Consider the following 13,297-nt stretch of genomic DNA (forward strand, 5'->3'; position numbering starts at 1 on the left):
ACCTAAAATAGGAATATGAAGAACATTTTGTTTTTGCTTCAAGCGAAAAAAACCCCAACAAAATAAAGCTTGAGTTATTTCTCCCCAAGGCTTCACCCAGAGAGGGGGGGGGAGGTTACTGGGGTTTGAACCCTCCCCCCCCAAAAAAAAATGTTTGTCTGACTCGTAAAAACGTGATAAAATTGAATATAAACAATTTTTTATGTGTTCTTTGAGGTATTTTTGTGTAAAACCCCCCGACAAAAATCCTTTAGTAGCTCCCCCTCCCCCGCAAAATAAATCCTGGTTTCAGCCTTGAATAATTTGCTGGGAGAATTTCTCCCAGCTAATTATTCTTAAGACAATAACTTCTATAGAAGTTAGTAATACAGCACTGCGTAGACTCATTTTCTTTAAAATCAATTTTATTAAAAACTGGGAGTGTTTATGTCAATCAACTACAAAATTAAACTCCAACAAAGGCAGTATTTTCTTCAAATTTAGGTCTAATTATTGAAAGAAACTCAGAGCTCTTCTCTAACTGTGTCTTCAGCTTGTATATTGTCAAACTCTAAAATCGTATCCCAAACTGACAAGTCTTTGAAAGGATAGTTATCTTCTGGCTCCATACGTGGATTTTCTGTCAGTCGAAGAAAACTAAAATTCCATGGGTCTATTGGACTCCATTCTAAACCTTCAAAATTTGGGGATCTGAAAAATCAAAAACATGATTCAAAAATGGCCTGTGCACAAACACAAAATATCAAGGCTCTAACGAAAGAAAGGTTAATATTGCCAGGCCACGTTTTACGGATAAAGCATGACAAATCGTCAAAGATTGTGCTCTTTGGCCATCCATCTGGAGCCAAACGAAAAGCAGGTAGTCCCTGAATGGGATGAGAAGAGCTAATTAAGAAGGATTTGATGAAATCCAAACTTTATTTGTAGACCTAAAGAGCGGAGCTTTGGATATGTCGGTGCGGATCAGGAGTGTGCCTAGCTGTTTTGGCATCAGGCGCTTTGGTGCTGCAGGGAGTTGTTTATAGTAGCAGTAGTAACACTAGTAGTGGTACTAATACTAATGCTAGTAGTAGTGGTGGTAGTAGCAGTAGTAGTATTAGTAGTAGTAGTAGTAGTCGTAGTAGTAGCAGTAGCAGTAGCAGTAGCAGTAGTAGTATTGGTAGTAGTTGTAGTAGCAGTAATAGCAGAAGCAGTGGTAGTTGTAGTAGTAGTAGTAGTAGCAGTAGTAGTAGCACTAGTAGTAATAGCAGTAGAAACGGTAGTAATAGTGGAAGGGTGGTAGTAGTAATAGGGTTGTAGTATTAGAAGTAATAATAGTAATAGCAGTAGTAGTAGTAGTAGTAGTAGTAGTAGTAGTAGTAGTAATTTTGGTAGTAGTAGTAGTACTAGCAATAATAATAGTAGCAGCACTAGTAGTAGTAGTAGTAGTAGTACCAATAGTAGCAGTAGTAGTAGTAATGGTAGTAGTAATAGCAAAAGTAGTAGCAGTAGTAGTAGTAGTAGCAGTAGTAACAATAGCAGTAGTAGTTGTAGGTGCTAGTAGGCTTCGAAGTTTCATAGCCAGGGGTGTCCCCAGCTTTTAATAGTTTGAAACCTACTAGTCCCTGGACTAATCTAGACTTGATTCATTTTTTCACCGAGTCAGGACTTAACTCATGCTTGCAGAGTTTGTCGGTGACTTGAAATTAAGATAGTTCCTGCGGGGGTATCAGTTGTTAAAAATAACAAGCGTTTTCAAAAGTAAGTGAGGAGAGACACTAGCAAGGTGGCAGTTCTAATTTTATTCGCCCAAAATTTGTGTCAAATCTTGATAGTTACTTTCTAGTAGGAACTGGTTATACCTCAAAAATTATATGCTTTGGTGAAACCTTATTGGCTGGTTGTTTACGGAAAAAATGTAGTTTCCGTTAAAAACATCATTAAAGCCCACGAAGTTGTTAATTAGGTTATTATACTATTTTAAAACAGGATTAAAAAGAAAAAATTAAAATAGCAGTAAATCTGTTGATACGAACAGTTCTTGTCTTAAGGTCACAAGTAGAACCCCCTTATTGACTCGTAAGAGTCACCCCTGCTGCCATCTGCAATTTAGTTTAATGCTGACGGGGGTCCATATATGGGCATAGAGTCCCTAGGGAGAACACCTGTGCTGTCAGTCCCGATCCCACACCATATATGGGCATGGAATCCCCAGGGAGAACACGTTTCCGAGAAATTGATTGCGTAACCTGGCCTAACCTCATGAGCTCGTGACGGGGTACCATATATTGTCATAGACTCCCTAGGGGAAATAGATTTCTGAGAAATTGATTGCGTAATCGAAGGGGAAGTGGATTTTCGAGAACTTGATTGTGTAATCGATTCGGAATTTTATTGATCCGATAACGGGAAACAAATCACGTGTTTCCTTTTAGACCAATCAGGGGGTTGGTAAAATATTAGCAGCAGAGGATTGCAGGGAAAATAAGGAAAGGATTTTTCCATTAGTTTTATTAGTCTTTGAATAGAATTCAAAGGAGTGAGAACAGTTTGACTTTACTCATTTGGATATATATTTGTGATGACGAGTGGAATGTTTACCCTATTAGAAGTTGATAGTGGAGTCGATGGCAATAATACAATAGGACCAAACATTGCGGTGGAAATCACGAGAGGATCACCGACTTTGTCTGGAATGGGATGTAGTATATGCAAGATATGTGATATCCTTGAGCAAATGGAAAATGGAGGATCAATTATGTTTCGCTGCAAAAGTTGATATAGAGCATATGAATAGACTTCAATGTACTTTAAGTGCATTAGTGAAACGTATTGAAGACAATAAACCGTATTACTAATTGTACATGCTTAGTATTATTGTTGTTGTAATTATTCAATAAAATTGTTTCGAAATCGAAAATGTTCCCTTTCTTTTCTGGTCAGGTTAGAATGCTAGGGCTAACGATTCTTGGTCAGTCTAGAGTCAGCAGTCATAGTGAAAGGATTGAAAAATGAATAAATTTGAGAAAGAGAGAATTAGATCAAATCTAGTGTTTATGGAAAAACATTTGATTTTAGATGATGATTTTTTCGAGTTATCTCTTCAACGCAGGATATTCTCTCGGGGAACACTTGAAAATATAATGAAAACTGATTCTCCCCCATTGGACTATTGTATGAAACTTTTAAAATGTGACTCAAATGCTTATACTCATTTTATTGATTTATTAATTTGAACAAAGCAGAATCATATCGTGGATATACTTTTGAAAACATTGCCAATGGATTCAATGTAGATGGCTCCCCACCACCATTCGAAGGAGGTGACGTCGCAGAGCTACTCCTCCCCCATTCCTCCACCTTGAATTTATCCGTCGGCAGGAACGATCAGTTTCGTTTTAGCTGTGAGAGAGTTGACATCGGAAACCAAAAAAATGTTCTATACATGTCCATTGTGCATGTACACTCTTGGCAGTTGGACTCAATGTGAGAATTGCACAATTATTGATGACTATAGTGAAAAATGTAAATTATGTAATCCTTGTAAATTACATAGAGGCTATGCAGTACAAATTAAAGGATGTAATTCATGTGTTGTGGAGATTTGTGACTCTCACCCTAGAGGACATCTGTGCTCCAATTGTCACTATGATAAATGTGATCAGTGGGAGAATACTTACCCCGCTATGATTGGAAAGAATCCCAAACGTGATTTTAGTTTATTTCTACAAGATTGGTATCGTCGTGGATTTAAGTTATTCTGGGAGGAGGAGTCAGGTCTACGATTCAACTGTTGGGGTAACAAGACAATTTGGTTTCTACGTCATCGTTGTGACGACACTGCCTACTATGACTATATACCAAGTGATTTTTATTTGGCAGTTACCGAATGTGATTCACCATTTGAAAACACTGTATGTTATATTGCTTCAAATAGACAAATTGAAACTCGTGAATTTCATAATATGAATGCAAAAAGTATCATTGACTATACAAAGAGATATGACAAGAGTGAAGTTACATTGTACTGTAGAAAATGTGACCCTGACTTTGCAGTCAAACAAGATCAATATATAGTGAATCCAAATGATTTACCAGCGTTAGTGGTTCACGACAGTTGCCTATACACCGATGAAAAAATCTAAAGTGAAGATTTAAAGACTTTGTTGTATATATATGCATTGTATGAATAAACAAATTCCCAAACATTTTTTAAGCACTTTACTCTTAGGGTACTGAAATCAATGTTATTTAGGTCTGAGAGGATGTTTTCCACTAGAAAGTCGTTCAGTCGTAGATTGTCACCATAAATGTAATTATAACCACGACATCGGAAGGCAAAATATAGTAGTGCATGGAATCCATAGCTTTTAGTCGTCAGATACTACACTCTCTTCCGATTTTGAATAATAGTTTTCCCACTGCTCTCAATATAGTTGCTGATGTGTGATGTTTAAAATGTATAGGGTAGACCAGGAGGATCAAAAAATTCAATCGTTTTCAATGTTAGAAAGATGCAGAGTCAATGACCCGTTAGCACAGTCGTCGGACCGCTAATAATAATAGTTACACTATTGTTTGCGCATTAAGTTTTTCTCAGATAGTCCGAGGGTAGACAATAGGATTTGCACTGGGACATGTAGGGATCCATCTTAAATACATTGATTATTTGACTGGTCTTCATGGCGCCAAGTCTAGTAGAACACTGCCTTCGGTAGTGATTTCCCAATAGGTTTCATATTGATTTAGTGAGATTAGTGCAATACTCTCAGCCAATGGGTCGGCAAATGTACACTCTAAACGCACACTCCCTGTACTTACTATACTCATATCCTGCGTGCCAGACAAATCCAATACAATGATACCATGTGTTTTAGCAAACATATCTTCGGTTATACCATTTTAAAATAGTTGCGAATCATGATCTAGGGTTAGCATGGTCAACTCATACAATATTCTAGAGGATTTATCAAAAGATAGATTGTAGAGTGGGATGCCGTTTACTTTGCACACAAGAGATGAAAGTCCAAACATCTCGAATTTATGTGGGCATCCAGTGCACGATCCGATTGTACTGGCGGTGTTTACAAATGCCAAAGCGAGTTTTGACGGAATTTCGCCATTGATAAAGGATTAGTCGGTGAAGGTCTGTGACCCCATGGTAATATGACGTTGATTGGTGATTGTATGAGGAACAAGTAGTTTAATATTATTTCCACTGGCTCTCAGTTTGTCCACTGCCAAAGCAAAAGAACTCATGACCTGTTGTTTGCGTACATGAAGTATTGCCGAGGTGAGGGAGAGACTTACATCAGGATTGCCAGCAAGTTCTTTTCTAAAAATGAAATTGGATGTTGCAAGCGTCAATTTTATATCCACTTTAACATTGGGTGGTAGCCATTGGGGTATATTAAATATTTCATGATATATTTTTCCAACTAGATGTAATTCACTAGTTGTAGCATTTTTAAGTGTATCTGTACTATCAGTATTAGTAATATATTCATATCCATTGGAGGTGCCTCTCAATTCCTTGTATGACTTGGGAGTCATCAGCATGAATTGCATATAGCTTGTATAATTTGAGAGATTGCTGCTTGTGCTCACAAGCGTGCGATTGATGTAGACACTGATTTGACGAAATAAATTATGCAATATACAATTTTCATAGGATATTCCATTGGCCCGAATTGGCATTGTATTATCGGATTTCCGGACTTTCATTTGTAAATCTATAAATGTTGAAGAGATGTCCATAAATTAGTCTTCATTGCAATAAATTTGAAAGTGTATATTATCGGAGAGGGGTTGTTGAGGATAAAATTGTTCATAGTATCCATGCTTGACACTCACATCAACATTTTCAGCATTGAATAGATTCAATGAGGCGGTGATTGAAGGTTGAGAATCGTTATGGGGTAGGTAGGACATTTTAGGAGAAGAAATCTAGTTTCGATCTAACAAGTCTCTTCCTATGGCTTCTTCTTCTGTTTACAGTCTGTGTCGGCTTTTTCTTTCTTTTCTTTGACAGTGGTAATGTCTTATTTTTCTGACCTGTGTAGATACTGATGGGCAATGCATTGTTTCTTGACCTTTCTAAACCTTTTCCGTTTTGTTTTAATATCTCGCCAAGTGTTCGTGCACTGGAACTAAGATTTTCCGTAGCACTTTTTTTAAAATCCTTGTCAGAGCCTCAATCGTATAGTGTAGAGGATGCAAAATCTGTCGCAGCCGGTACAAGATATTTTCTAGCCAGTGGTAATGAAGAGCGAAACAGCTTAGCAAACCAGCTGCCAAGACCATAGCCAGACATTGACGAGAGACCCTTGTAATAGTCCATTCCATTGCCCTGTTGTCTCGGGCCAAGAGTATTAACATAGCAGTCAATATCAGGACAAGTGAATACCACTTTTATATTAGACATCTTGTTGTTGTTGAACGATAGGACGAAAATGGCATGTAATCACAGCCAAACCTTTTGAAATTGCTATGGGATCTCCTAATTCAGTTCTTAGTGTTAACTGATAGAGTTCCAAATAGGAAGTGTTTACGGGAATATAGTTAAGATGCTTTTTATTGTTGTGGTGAACATGCTCTCGATTGGTTTTTTGTTCAAGAACCCGTAGGAGGGGAACATTTGAATTACCAAACCGAGATGTTTCGACAAATGAAGCGTAGAGAAATATACATGTGTCCGTGGAAAAGGCAGGTGGGTAGTCAGTAAAAATGAAACTAGTGTTTCCAGCACTTTTACCGTTGATTATATTGAGCTTAAAGCCAAGAACATCCTTTAGGTTATCATTGAGAATAACCTTTTCATTGGCAATAGGTGAACTAATGTAGATCTTGTCCTCCTCCTTTGAATAGTTGAAATGAAAAGCTCCTTTTTTACGAGCGGAAATTCTTTTATTAATAGAACGACATAAATCATTCATACAGGTGAGTTCCTCATAGGGTAATTCAATATATGGATAATCCATCCAATTGATCTTTTGAATTTGTTCTTGATCACCTGAGGGTGGTGGCGGCCAATCATAGGTTCTAATTTTTATTTCATATTTACGATCTTTTCTCAGGATGTCGTAGGTATTTTTGAGAATACAGTCGACAAGAGCCACTTCATACTTTCCGTCGAATTTGATGGTGGGGGAGAGATTTGTCCACAAATTACTTGTTCTATTCAGGTCATTGTAGAGAGGATCAGAAACATTGGACATGAAAGTAACATAAAAATCATTGGGCATTGTTAATATCTTCAGTACTGACCCAATAATAAAAATCAGAGTTGTATCCTAGCCAGCAGACTAGCAACTGTCTCTTGCCCCTTCGAGTACGACTCTTTAATATCTTTTCAATTTGATAGATTTCACTAGTGTTTCTAACTTTTTGCAATTTATAGTCATAAAAACCCCCCAGAATCTTATCATCTTTGGTGTCTCGCAGTCGATATGTCATTGGCACGGTGTCCAGGATTTTGGACACTCTAAAAATTTCGGTGGTCCATAAATAATTCCCCTTTTCAAAAATATTGGTGGTTCTATTAATTCGAACAGTATCACCAACATTGAATTTCTTCTTTACATTTTTTTTTTCTTTTTCACCATTGGAGTATTGCTTTAGAAAAAAATCAAATGTATTTTCACTGTAATGAACTTCCCGAGAGCTTGAGTTGGACAGAGATCGATGAGGTCGATGGTTGTATATCCGCATGATTTTATCTAAATCATGAATAAAAGCAGATGTATTTTTTCATTGTGCAATATCTTGAAATTAATAGACGAATTTTTCTTATCAATCGTTCAGCCAATGCAACCTTTATTGGGCTATGACTATGATAAAGTATTGTATTATATTTCAATAGAACCTTTTGTACATGGGGATTAACAAATTCACTGCCACGATCCGATTGAATTCTTCTATAGCAATCCTGTTCAAGAATACTTTCAATGGCCCGAGCAACTTCAACACCTCTCTTTGACCGTAATGGAATCCATTTTGAACGCAAACACGTAGTGTAATGTCCACTCCCCTTTTGCACAATGGAGGGTGAATCAATTCGTCTTTGCTTTTGACTAGCAGCTACAGGTGTTATAAAATCATTGCTGCTGCTGCTGCTGCTAGTATTTTCAGTGTACAATATTTTGAAATTAATAGACAAATCGTTCTTATTAATCGTTCAGCCAATGCAGCCTTTATCGGGCTGTGACTATGATAAAGTGTTGTATTATATTTCAATAGAACCTTTTGCACATGGGGATTAACAAATTCACTGCCACGTTCCGATTGAATTTTTCTATAGCAATCCTGTTCAAGAATACTTTCAATGGCCCGAGCAACTTCAACACCTCTCTTTGACCGTAATGGAATCCATTTTGAACGCAAACACGTAGTGTAATATCCACTCCCCTTTTGCACAATGGAGGGTGAATCAATTCGTCTTTGCTTTTGACTAGCAGCTACAGGTGTTATAAAATCATTGCTGCTGCTGCTGCTGCTAGTATTTTCAGTGTACAATATCTTGAAATTAATAGACAAATCGTTCTTATTAATCGTTCAGCCAATGCAGCCTTTATCGGGCTGTGACTATGATAAAGTGTTGTATTATATTTCAATAGAACCTTTTGCACATGGGGATTAACAAATTCACTGCCACGTTCCGATTGAATTTTTCTATAGCAATCCTGTTCAAGAATACTTTCAATGGCCCGAGCAACTTCAACACCTCTCTTTGACCGTAATGGAATCCATTTTGAACGCAAACACGTAGTGTAATGTCCACTCCCCTTTTGCACAATGGAGGGTGAATCAATTCGTCTTCTCTTTTGACTAGCAGCCACAGGTGTTATAAAATCATTGCTGCTGCTGCTGCTGCTAGTATTTTCAAATATTGATTCTTCTTATTTTTTAAATGCTGTTGGTAGTGTTGTTGGAGGACTATATTCTCTTAGTTTCTTTAGAATTTGCTTATTGCCAATAAGACTTTGGGGAAAGTTTGATGCATTTAGAAAGGTGTATAGATTATTGTCAAATGATAAAAGTCCTTTACGATTCGTCACCATATCACAAATTAAATCAACTAGATTATAACTTTTTCCCTGAATTATAATTCGTTTCCCTGTGATATCGACCTGAACTTGATGTTCATCAGTTTCCAACATGAGATATGATAATACTCTTTTACTCTGTTCTCGATAGGTCAGTGGCAATAGGTTTCCAATTTTCAAAGCAATCGAATTCAGGTCCTTCTCCTTGAATTGCACTGCTGCTGCAGAATCTTGGGGAGTTGATTCCCGTTTAGATGGATCTGTGGCGGCGGTAACAACGGTGGGTCTCTCAAAACAAAGTTTATGTTTGTCCTCACGTCGCAATGCATCTTGAAGTAAAAGTAGTTCTTTGTCATCGGCAATATTCTCATCATTATTGAATTTGCTTAGATTGTCTTCAAAGTGTTCGACGGGCGAGAGGACAAGTTCAAATGGTGTCAATTTATAGGGTTTAGCCATTCTCTCTAGATAAAACTTTTTACAAGTCCTGCAATTGTTGGCAGTAAAAGTGTAAAAAAGCTACCGCCTGCTTGAAAGAGCCGATTTCTTTAAAAAATTTTTCCCATGTTCTTACAAGCCAAGGCACGTACCGTGGAACGATGTTTCTTTTTCTGTTGTCTAGCATCTTTTGACAGTTGAACATTACCCCCAGTCAAATTTAAACAAATTTCAGATATTAGATTAATGTAATCACTGTCGACACCATGTTTGAGTATGACCTTCCTGAGTGGAGGTTTTGAAGTGCTTAAAACGGAAAATAAATGCCGTTGTTCGTGTAGTTTCTTCAATGTCATAACGACAACTAATAGCCTTTTCTACTGTTCACCGGAAGATATACTGTAATTTCATTGTCGAAAATGTCGGTGACTACACGTAGATCCTCGGGTGTGCTCTGATTAAGATCCAGCAAAATGTAACCATAGGGCTTATTAGTCGCCTGAGTGTACGCTGACAACAGAAATTTAGGGGCGCCGGGGTATATTTGCTTATTGAGAGTTATTAACGAGGTAGAATCACGAACAACTCGATATATAATATAGAAGGTGCAATTCAAAGCAAGGGTTCACATACATTTGCTCTGATGAAACAGATTGTGTAGAACTAGGGTTATGGAAATCGGTTCAAGGTGGGAACGAACGGTGAACAGTGTTAGCATTTCCTGTGAGAACTGTTCAATGGATTCAGCCAAATCATCAATAATCAGCCACGAGTTCGGTTCAATACTATTGAAAATATCAAGTCCTCGTATGAATTGTATTGGTATGGTTGTGGCAATAGCTTTTATTTGATCATAGGACTCCTGCCAAATACTATAGCAATACTAAATTTTCTTTGGTTTTTCCAAAATCATTTTCTGACAATTTTTAATTATTTTAGCTAAAAGTGTTGTTTTCCCCGACATTGAGGGACCACACAGAAACGATCTGAAGGATGTTTTAAATTGATACATGCTGCTGCTGTTGTTGACAACAGTCGGACTACAACTAACTGTAAATCATACGTGTCCAGTGAATAAGTAGTAGTAATTTTCCCATAGATCTATCTAGTACAAGAACAACAAAAAAAACAATATTTCATGGTCATTTATTCAACATGAAAACTCTATTTGTTCAACATGAACAACAACAACATAAGAATAACACTTGTTCAACAAGAACAACAATATTTCATGGTCATTTATTCAACATGGAAACTATATTTGTTCAACATGAACAACAACATAAAAATGTTGTACTATATGTACAACATAAAAAAAAACACTTTTGTACATGAACATGAACAGCAAGAACAACAACACTTATTGTCTTAAAAAAATACTTTTTGTCCAGCAAGAACACGTTATGTACATTAGCAAACACACACTATTTGTGAATCACTTGTAAACAACAAAAAACACATGAACTTAAAATAGCAGCACAGTTGAACATTATGAATTTAAAAGGGGGACCCCCCACCCCCCGGGAGCCGCGGGTGGGACCCCCCCCCCCCGGGAGCCACGGGCGGGAACCCCCACCCCCCGGGGTCGCAGGGGCAAAACAGTAAAATAGTTGTCGTCACTGCTGCAGGTTAGGTTGGGTTAGTTGAGGTTGGGCTATGGTTCTTTTCCTAAGATGTCCTACCTACCGCATAAGGATTCTCAACCTTCAATCACCACCTCATTGAATCTATTCAATGCTGAAAATGTTGATGTGAGTGTAAAGCATGGATACTATGAACAATTTTATCCTCATCAACCCCTCTCTAATAATATCCACTTTCCAATTAAATCCAATGAAGCCTACTTTATGGACATGTCTTCGAAATTTATAGATTAACAAATAAAAGTCCGGAAATTTAATAATACTATGCCAATTTGAAGTTATGAAATATACACGGACAATTTTATATTACACAATTTATTTCGTCAAATCAGTGTCTACATCAATGGCACACTGGTGAGCACAAGCAACAATCTCTCAAATTATACAAGCTATATACAATTCATGCTGATGACACCCAAGTCATACAAGGAATTGAGAGGCACCTCCAATGGATATGAATATATTTTTAATACTGATAGTACAGATGCACTTAAAAATGCTACAACTAGTGAATTACATCTAGATGGAAAAATATATCATGAAATATTTAATATACCCCAATGGCTACCACCCAATGTTAAAGTGGATATAAAACTGACGCTTGCACCATCCAATTTCATATTGAGAAAAGAACTTGCTGCCCATCCTGATGTAAGTCTCTCCCTCACCTTGGCAATGCTTCATGTACGCAAACAACAGGTTATGAGTTCTGTTGCTTTGGCAGTGGAAAAACTGAGAGCCAATGGAAATAATATTAAACTAGTTGTTCCTCATACAATCAGCAATCAACGTCATATTGCCATGGGGTCACGCACCTTCACTAATTCATCCTATATCAATGGTAAAATCTCATTAAGGCTCAATTCAGCATTTATAAAAAGCGCTTGTTCAAAAGGATCGTAGACTGGAATCTCATATAAATTCGAAATGCTTAAACTTTTGCCTCTTGTGTGCAAAGTAATTGGCACACCACTCTGCAATCTATCCTTTGATAAATCCTATAGAACATTGTATGAGTTGACCATGCAAACCCAAGATCATGATTCGCAACTATTTGAAAATGGTATAACCGAAGATATGTTTGCTAAAACACTTGGTATCATTGTATTGGATTTGTCTGGCACGCAGGATATAAGTATAGTACGTACGGGGAGTGTGCGTTTAGAGTGTACATTTGCCGACCCATTGGCTGAGAGTATTGCACTAATCTCCCTAAATCAATATGAAACCTATTGGGAAATCACTACCGAAGGCAGTGTTCTACTAAACTTGGCGCCATGACCACCAGTCAAATAATCAATGTATTTAATACGGATCCATACATGTCCCAGTACAAATCCTATTGTCTGCCCTCGGACTATCTTGGAAAAGTTCAAAGCGCGAACAAAAGCTTGATTATTGTTATTAGCAGTCCGACGACTGTACCGACGGATCATTGACTTTACATCTTTCAAACATTGAAAACGATTGAATTTTTTGATCCTCTTGGTCTACCCTATACATTCTACACACCCCACATCAGCAACTATATTGAGAGCAGTGGGAAAACTATTATTCAAAATCGGAAGAGAGTGTAGGATCTAACGACTAAAAGCTGTGGCTTCCATGCACTACTATATTTTGTGTTCCGATGTCGCGGCTATACTTACATGCAGTTTCTCCACATTTATGGTGACAATCCACGTCTGAACGACTTTCTAGTCGAAAACATCCTCTCAGACCTATATAATATTGATTTCAGTGCCCTAAGAGTAAAGTGCTTAAAAAATGTTTGTGAATTTGTTTATTAATACAAAGCATATATATACAACAATGTCTTTAAATCTTCACGTTAGATTTCTTCATCGGCGTATAGGCAACTGTCGTGAACCACTAATGCTGGTAAATCATTTGGATTCACTTTATATTGATCTTGCTTGACTGCAAAGTCAGGGTCACATTTTCTACAGTACAATGTAACTTCACTCTTGTCATATCTCTTTGTATAGTCAATGATACTATTTGCATTCATATTATGAAATTCACGAGTTTCAATCTGTCTATTTGAAGCAATATCACATACAGTGTTTTCAAATGTTGAATCACATTCGGTAACTGCCAAATAAAAATCACTTGGTTTATAGTCGTAATAGGCAGTGTCGTCACAACGATGACGTAGAAACCAAATTGTCTTGTCACCCCAACAGTTGAATC

At 37.3% G+C, this 13,297-nt stretch overlaps 1 protein-coding gene across 1 annotated transcript in view; it reads right to left on the minus strand.

Annotated features, from left to right (window-relative positions):
- Positions 1–376: 376 nt before the first annotated feature.
- LOC148951117 (uncharacterized) overlaps positions 377–13,297 on the minus strand; it is a 159,218-nt gene continuing 146,297 nt past the window's right edge. Inside the window, exon 14 of the mRNA XM_089091001.1 lies at positions 377–690. Within this exon, the coding sequence (XP_088947127.1) occupies positions 504–690 (187 nt within the window). The 3' untranslated portion in view covers positions 377–503. The remainder of the gene's footprint in view (positions 691–13,297) is intronic.

This window comes from Artemia sp. Qi Xiang Cuo, chromosome 6 (assembly GCF_049724085.1).
Source record: "Artemia sp. Qi Xiang Cuo chromosome 6, ASM4972408v1, whole genome shotgun sequence".
In the NCBI taxonomy this organism is placed as follows: Eukaryota; Metazoa; Arthropoda; class Branchiopoda; order Anostraca; family Artemiidae; genus Artemia; species Artemia sp. Qi Xiang Cuo.